This window comes from Pipistrellus kuhlii, unplaced genomic scaffold (genome assembly GCF_014108245.1).
Source record: "Pipistrellus kuhlii isolate mPipKuh1 unplaced genomic scaffold, mPipKuh1.p scaffold_m20_p_5, whole genome shotgun sequence".
Classification (NCBI taxonomy): Eukaryota; Metazoa; Chordata; class Mammalia; order Chiroptera; family Vespertilionidae; genus Pipistrellus; species Pipistrellus kuhlii.
The window spans coordinates 31,467,121-31,475,426 of NW_023425551.1; the positions used below are offsets into that span (position 1 = coordinate 31,467,121).

At 56.6% G+C, this 8,306-nt stretch overlaps 1 protein-coding gene across 3 annotated transcripts in view; it reads right to left on the minus strand.

Moving 5' to 3' along the window:
- FOXO3 (forkhead box O3) overlaps positions 1 to 6,370 on the minus strand; it is a 109,804-nt gene extending 103,434 nt beyond the window's left edge. Inside the window, exons 1-2 of one of the 3 annotated variants that reach the window (XM_036414984.2) lie at positions 6,124 to 6,370; positions 4,229 to 4,989 (exon numbers count right to left, since the gene is read on the minus strand). In XM_036414984.2, coding sequence (XP_036270877.1) covers positions 4,229 to 4,849 — 621 coding nt within the window. In that variant the 5' untranslated portion in view covers positions 4,850 to 4,989; positions 6,124 to 6,370. Of the gene's footprint in view, positions 1 to 4,228; positions 5,226 to 6,105 lie in introns of those variants that run through there. The other 2 variants (XM_045572780.1, XM_036414985.2) reach the window with 2 other exon arrangements.
- Positions 6,371 to 8,306: the final 1,936 nt, after the last annotated feature.

Here is an 8,306-nt window from a genome sequence, read left to right on the forward strand (position 1 = left end):
CCTCACTGGCCCTTTGGTGAGCTACCCCAAAGGTGACTAAGGTCAAAATTATGAGACAATGTGGGATTATGATGACTTTGTCATTTTGAAACTTTAAATATGTATTTTTTTAACCATAAAGGGGCAGCTAAAATAACATTTTCTTAATACAGTATGTTGAAAAGGAACTGAATGCATTCATCTGGAAAAAACTGGAACCGTGGGCACCTAAACAAGATGTATGTGGCAGGTCGGCCCTCCGCTCTTGACCGGGGGAGGACGCTCTATGAGTGCACATTACCCTGCGAAGGCAGACTCTGAAGAATCACCCTCGGCAGCGGGACCCTTCACTTGTGGAGCTGTGTGAGCCGCCACAGAAACTCATAGCTGCGCACCATCGCAGTGCCCTGATCTAGGGGCGAAGCAGGTGTGTGCGTGCACGTAGGAGACAAGTGGTCAACAGGCCTTTCCAGGCACACATTGGAGTCCTTGAGGTCTGCCCAAGTCAGGAGGAACCACTCTCAGCAGTGCAATGATGGGCGCAGTGCAAGTAAGTTTAAAGGGAATTAAAGGAAATGCAGCCTTTTCCTCTCTTCACCACATCTGACTGCTCACTTCTGCCTGAATGCCTGAGGTGAGGGAACCTGCGAGATAGCCATCACCTTTCTCCCTGCACAGCAGGTCTCTGACAAACCTAAGTTAACCAAGAACATCCTCTTTCTGTTAAAATGCAATCTTTCTTTTTTTTTTTCTTTTTTTTTTTCTTTTTTTGCCACTTTTATCACGTCATATTCCCAAATGCGCAGACTGACAGGCACTCGACAGCTCTACAAACAGGATGCACGCCTCAGCCTCCATCAACATTCACCTGTCTTTCTAATGCTGAAATAATAACCAAGACTAGATTGAGAGGCAAATCCGTTTGTTTGTTTTTCAAGAAAACAGTCTCTACTTATGTTAAGGCTACACGAGTTACTTAGTAAACGACCTTTTAAAAAAAAAGATAAACCTAAAGAGGAAAACCGTATGATTAAGAACAAAGATCTCTAGAACGGCGGCGACTAATCACCTCTGTACTAACTAGCTGTGTGATCTTAGGAGAGTCATTAACTTCAAGAACCAGGTTCTTCCCCTATTAAATGAAGGGCTGATCAGCAAACCTCATCTTGGCTGTATCTGAGAATCACCTGAGAAACGTCAAGCCTCCCTCCCTCCCTGAACAATAAACACTACTAACCCACCCACCAGCACAATTAAGTCAGGTTCTCTGGGTATCGATACTTTTTGAAGGCTCTCAGGTGATTCTAACATGCACCTGGGCTTCAAGCCACTGATTGGACTCTCATCTCCAAGGCCTCTTTCGTTCTATGGCTTAGGGCACATGTGTCAAACACAAGGCCCGCGGGCCAAATCCGTCCCGCCAGGCCTTGCAATGTGGCCTGCACCGCGCTGTCATCACTGCACTCCACTGCGTTTCCATCACAATGACAGTTTATGACTGTTCAGTAAACCATTCGGCCCGCGATTTAGGCTGGATTTTAGATTTTGGCCCCTTCTCTGATTGAGTTCGACACCCCTAGCTTAGGGTCACAATTCCGGTTATAGGCACTCACAATGCAATGGCCCGAAAAGCCACGAAAGAAGTGAGGCCTGGACCCTGCATACTGTGCCTATGCACACACATTTCTAGGAGACAGTAACCTGAATTCTAGACATTTTCAGAGGTTAAAAACTCAAATACATAACTCAGAATGAAAGTAATGTGGTTTAAGTGCACACAGATGCTTCCAAAATGACTAATCATGATAGGATTCAACTCCTGAAACTTGGACCCATGAATATGGGTCACAATCATCTCCTGACCTCTCCCCTTTCCCTCTTCTTCTGCCCTCACTAACCCACAAGCACAAATAGGGTTGGCTAGTAGTCATAATCAGAATGTGAAACCAGCCCCAGGTTCAAAGGGCCTTCTCCCTCATCAAAGATTTGGGAGTTCTTGCATGGCTGCATCTTTTATAAAGGCCATCTTACAAAAACTCTTTAAATGATATCCCTATAGTCTTCAAGAATTAGTTATTATATAATACTCAGAAGTGGAACTGATGTAATCATTTACAATAAAAATAATCATAAAATGTGTGCCCTGTATTAAACATATTAAGGCTTGAGAGTTTCAGTTTTCAATATTTCATAAAATTTGGTTAAAGAGAAATAAGTCAGCAGAGAAAGAAAAAAGGAACTATGAGATCAAAAAATGTTTAGGACATAAAACCACCAAGTTTATGACTAGGCCCAAAATCTCTACTTCAAATTGTGCAAACTATAATAAAAATATAATTAGCAATTCATGGATACTTTGGATAATACTACTTTCTCACATAACTTTTTTTTTAAATCAAATGTTACCAAACTGTTATTTTAACCTATAAGCACAATAGCATGAAATTACTTCTTCATGGTAATATCATAGGAAAGCTGAAAATTAACTTTATTAACTAACTTGAAAGTTAGCTAACTTACAATAGTATCTATGTACCAAATTCAAAACATGCAGGACTAAATTCCAAGTGTGAGAGATTTGAAAAATACTCCAAAACCCAAAACCTATCTTCTTAGATCCGGTAAACTCACCCCTCCCTGATACTGTACACTGAGATTAGTCCACCTGGAAACTCAATTTTAAAAGGTATCACACATTAAGCCCTGCTGTGGAACAGAACTCTCGGCTTTTCTCTGAAGAGCCCTCATATCACACAACTGGCACTCCTTTGCAAAGCAATAAAATTAAATCATTTGTAGCATTCATACTGTCAGCATTTGTTAAAGGAAATGGAACAGATCTGTGGAATAATATCAAAGCACACATTTTGCTTTTAAAGTCTGTAATCTAAACAAGGTTTAAATCTAAGCAAGGCCTCTCCAATAGTGGCCATAATTTTTTTTTTAAGGAACTTTACAAGGGTTTTATTTTTAAGCAAATTAAAACTCAATACACTAAATTATTTAGTTTCTCATATGCAGCCTCCTCTCCAGCGCTTCAATTCTCCACTACAAGTTATTTTATACACCTATTGAAACCGAGGAAGAGACAGGGCTCCCCAAAGACAATAAAGGAAGGGACAGAAGGAGGAAGCAACTAACTCTTTAATTAAAAAAAAAAAAAAAAAAAGCAACTAATTGCAAATATAAGCAACTGATAAGCAATCAGTATCTCCAAATGCGCAGGAGTCTTTTGCCTGGCACGGACACATTCATATCTTGAGGGAAAGGGGCCAGGAGGAGCTAAGCAGCTGGGTATCAGCAAGGGCACAGGAGCTAATCTCTTTCGATGCCCAACTGCAGGAAGTCATTACATCATAGGCCTTTCCACACCTCTCTCCCTACCACGTGTCCAGTGCCCCCAAGAGGCTGAAAAGGAACAGTAGAGCGCCTCTCTTCAGGTTCACTTACTGGAAGAAGCCATGACAGCCTAGCCCTGCCGCCAAACCTCCCTTCCAAAGGCCTAAGTGAGGCACGGGGCCTGCAGGCCTGCACACCTGCAACCCACAGCAGACAAGGCCAGAGTCCAGGCCTGGGCCAGAGCAGCAGGTGCGGCCACGCCGTTGAGACGGCAGAGCTGACCTCTTCCAGTCCCCAGAACACCTCAGAGGCTACTGGGGACAGAGTCACTGAGCAATAAAGGTGTTCACAGAGAGCCCACTAGTGAAATGTTTGCAACCACTGCTTTTCCTAGGATAGCTTCATGTCTGTGGAAGTGAACACCCACAAAAGCCCAAAACTTGGACCCAAGGGTTCTCACCCAGCCGGTGACAACGCACCCAGCCCCTGGAAAACTCAGATCCAACTCCTCCTCCAGGCTCCGAGTCCCAAACTCACCCCCACGTCCTCGCCGCACCCCCACTAGGGTGCATTCTACTCCAAAGTTGGCCTCGGACCTACCTGCTCCGCGCTGTCCGGTGAACACAGCAAAAACACTCTCGTTCGTCTGTCCTTCTCTCTCCAAAGTCCCTTTTGCCCCTTCTCAGAACCCTAAACTTTCCAGGGAGCCTCCTTCCCCTCTGCCGCCCCGGGGTACCCTTCCTTTGGGGTCACACAAAACTCCCCAAAGACCCACAGCCTAGGCTCCCTGCCAAGCCCAGTCCCCAAGGCCGGCAGGCGCGCTCCGCTCCACGAAGCGCAGGGGAGGGCGCCCGGCGCGGCGCAGGAGGCCGGCGCATCCCACCACCGCCCGCCCGGGCCGGGTACGCACCTTCCAGCCCGCGGAGCTGTTGCTGTCGCCTTTGTCGTTGAAGTAGGGCACGCAGCGCACCATCCACTCGTAGATCTGGGACAGCGTGAGCCGCTGGTCCGGGGAGCTCTGGATGGCGCGGGTGATCAGGTCGGCGTAGGACAGGTTCCCCCAGGCGTTCCGCCGCGACGAGCATTTCCGCGGCTGCTGCCCGGAGCCCCCCGCCGCCCCGGGCTGCGGCGGCGGCAGCGGCTGCTGGGGCTGCAGCGGCGACTGCGTCCCTCCGCCCAGCGCGCCCGCCGCGGGGGCCGGCCCGGAGCCCGGGTCCTGCCCTCCGGGCGCCAGCAGCCGGGCCGGGTCCTCCAGGAGCATCCCGGCCCCCAGCGCGCCGCCGCCGCCGCCGCCGCCGATCGCCATGGCCGAGCCGGCCCTGCCGCCGTCCTCGTCGTCTTCATCGTCGTCCTCCTCGGGGATCATGGCATCCGCGACCGCCTCCCCCGAGGGCTTGGCCGGGCTGCCCTGGAGCTCCGGCCTCTGCAGGGGCCACGTACAGGAGCGCGGCCGGCTCTGCGGCTCGAACTCCGGGTCCAGCTCCACTTGGAGCGGAGAGAGCGGGGCCGGGGAGGCCAGCGCCTCTGCCATCTTCGCCGCCCGCCCGCCCGCCCGCCCCGCGGCTCGGGCTCTCGCGCTCCCTTCTCGGCCCGGGCGGGGTGCGACGGGAGAGGGACGGGGCCGCTGCGAAGGCTCGGACTCCCGGGCGCCGCCGCCGCTACTGCCGCCGCCTGGGGAAGTGCGAGTGGAGAGAAAAGGGGAGTCGGTTACCCCGGGCTGGAGCTCGGTCCTCGGCAAGTCTTCAGCTCCCCGACCGCACCGCCCCGGTCCGCCCTCCAGGAGCAGGCAGACTTGCAGACGTGCGTCCCGAACCTGGCGCCGCAGACACCGCCCCCTGGCCAGGCCGCGGGGGAGACGCCGGCGAATGGACGGGCTCGCCCGCCCCGGGTGGCACCCTCCCCCCGCCGCCGCCGCCGGGGCTGCAGGTCTCCGGGGCTCGGGGAGGGGCGGGGCTTGAGGGGCGGGGCCGCAGGGGGAGGGCGGGGCCGCAGGGGCGGGGTCGCAGGGGAGGGGAGGGGCCGGCGGGGGAGGGGCGCGGGCCGCGCCTTTAAAGGGGGCGGCACGGGCGCGGGCGCAGCCCAGCCTCGCTGAGCCCGAGCTCGGGCGGGCGGGCGTGCGTTTGTTTATGTTTCGCTCGGGCCCGTCCTCAAGTACTTCCCGCGGCCCAAGTCTGGCGTCTCGGGCTCCTCTCCGCCTCCCTCCCCCATCCCCGGTCCTGCAACCACCGCGCCCCCCTGCCAGCCCCCTCCTAAAGGGGACGGGCTGCCTCCTTCTCCCCTCTCCGCCCGCGGGCCGCGAGGGCGAACGCGGATCCGGGTGCAGGCGGGCCCTGGTCACTTCCAGAAAAAAAAATAAAAATATGGGAAGAAGGGGGGCAAGCAGCTTGGCGGGTGTCCGCAAAGGATCGAGCTTCGCAGAAAGGACACTTTGGGGTTTTGTGTGGTTTAATTTTCTCACGGTCGCGCTGCCCTCCTCCCCTTCCCCAGGAAAGGTCGGAGGGGAGAGGAGAGGGGGGCAAGTCAGAACATAAATCTTCCAACAGGTCGGGCAGCGCCAAGTCTCCCGGGTCGCAAGAAAGCCCAGGCCAGCACGTTCCTCACCTCCTTGCTCCCGCTGCTGCCATCTTGACAGTGTCCCCCCCTCTTCGCACAAGTCCTTTAAAAACACTAGCGCGCGGGGGAGAAGGGCGCGCAGCCCGAGCCACGGGGAGGGGGAAAGGGAAGCGCCCGGCCCCGCTCGGAAGCAGATCCGGAGTCACCGGGAAGGCGGCGGCCGCCCCGCGGCACCGCTGCTCCGGCGCCTACCTCGGTTCCTTCCCTTCAGGGGCGAGGGGAGGAGAGGACGCGCACTCCCGCGCGGGCCCGGGGCGCGGCGAAGGAGGAGGAGAGGCGCTCCGGCCGCCGCCGAAGCCCGCCCGAGGAACCGCCGGCCCGCCTGCGCGCCGCCGCCGCCCTCCTCCACATTCCTCCTCTTCCCTTGCACGCGCAGGGCCGCCGCGGCGGCTGCACAAAGTTATAGACACACGCAGGGCGCCTCAACCTAAGCTGACGGCGGGTGGGTCTCCGCCCAGGGGGAGGGCTGGGCGGCGGGCCGGGAGCGCTGGCGGCCGTGTGTGTGCCTGTGCGCTCCGTGCGCGCCTGCGCGGCGCGGCGCGGCTCCGCCGGGGCTGCGGGCGTGGGGGTCCCCGGCGCGCGCCGCGGGCCAGGGCTCGGCGGGCTCCCGCCGCCTTCCCCGCCGGGACCCTCCTCCCTGCCCCGCAGCCTCCGCGACAACAAAGCGCGGTGCGGGCCCCGGAGGAGCAGGGAGAGGGTGCGCAGAGCCCCAAACGCTTTGCGGGTGCAGGTGATGGGTCTCCTTGGCCCGGGGCAGGGCGCCTGGCACCCAAGGTCCCCGTCCAGAGAGTCCTGCGCTGGGCTCTGGGTACACGCCCTGGTGTCCGATTCCCGTATAGAACCCGACACCGAGTAACACCCGAGATAAGATGCCGACCGCAGATGGCAAGGGTTACCTCGGCGTGGAAATACTGACAAGTGAAGATGTTGGTCAAGCAAGCCTTCGGGACTTGGATAAGCGGATGCCCTCAGATTTGATCCGGCACCAAGAGGTTTGCGCTGAATCTCTTAACCCGGGGCGCCGGACCACAATCGTGTTTCACTTTTCATGGATTTCGTGGCAAACGAGGGGAGAAGTGTAACTAACTCAAAAAAAAAAAAAAAAAAAAAAAAAGGCAAATGATTCCTCCAAAAAAAAAAAAAAGGCAAATGATTCCTCCATTCCTAAACGCAAGAGCGGATTTTGAACAATTGTGAGTGGGAAATAATTTTATTCCAATTTGCAAGTGACTGCAAACGTCTGTGCATTTTTTTTTACTTTTTTTAAAATAAAATACCTCTTTGCGAGTCTTTTTTCCAATGATCAGTGTCTAAATCATTCATCTGTGCACTAAGGATGCACTACATGCTACTTGAACATCAAAACTTAAATTTTTTTTTTTCTTAAATCCTTCCACTGGAGATAGAGTCTAAAGCGGGCTCCGCTGCGCCCCAAACACACACACGCACACACAAAAAAAGCCCAACTCAGCCTACGCAGGAGCCCGCCCACCCGGCCAACTCCGGGCTCCGGGATTGGCGCAGGGCCCTGTCACTCAAGTGACGCACGGCCCCGCCCCTGCACCAAGCTTGGTGGACGCGTACAAACAGATGATGTCATGGTATCCACACGCGCGTGACCCCGGAGCGCCACGCCGCGAAGCCATTCGCTGCGCCGCGGACTCGTCAAGCCACGCCGCGCGCTGACTGGCCGCGGCCCCCATCCTCCGGGTCCCGGACGCTCTTCTCCGTCCCCCGCCCTCCAGCAAATAATAAACAATCGAGTAAAAATTCCAAGGAGTGGTGGGAAGTAAGAGAGGAGAACCCAGAAGCCAGCCCTCCGCGTGCGGAGGGAAAGTTACCCGGAGGGGAACGCGGGAGGGCTGGAGTGGTGACGGGAGGGAAGGAAGGAGCAGACCTGGGGCGGTGGGTCCCGCCGCGAAGCGGAAGCATCAAGAGGAGGAACAGTTGGGGAGCACCCGGCGGAGCGCGCCTGGTATCCCACGCGGGCCCTCGGGCCTGGGAGTCCGGGCGCTCGGGACTCGGGGGCGGCACGCGGCCAGCCGAGGGGGCGGAGCCCGCGCGGCGCCCGAACGGCGGGGGCGGGGCCGGGCGACACGTGCGGGAGCGGGGCGGGCGCGCGCCGCACTGGCTCGCCCGGAGGGAGCGCGCGGCCCCGCGGGCTGCGCGCGCTTGTTTACCGGCGCACGTGGGTGTTGTTTTCAAATGGAACGCGGCGCTGGCTGCGCGGGAGAGCGGCGGGAGCTTGGAGCCGCGGCTCTCGCTGGGGGACGCGGCGGGGCCCGCACCGCGGCTTCCCGAGGGCGCTGTGTGCCGGCCATCGGGGCAGTGTCTCCACTGCGGGCTTCCGGCTCCGTCCTTCCGAAGCTTGGGCC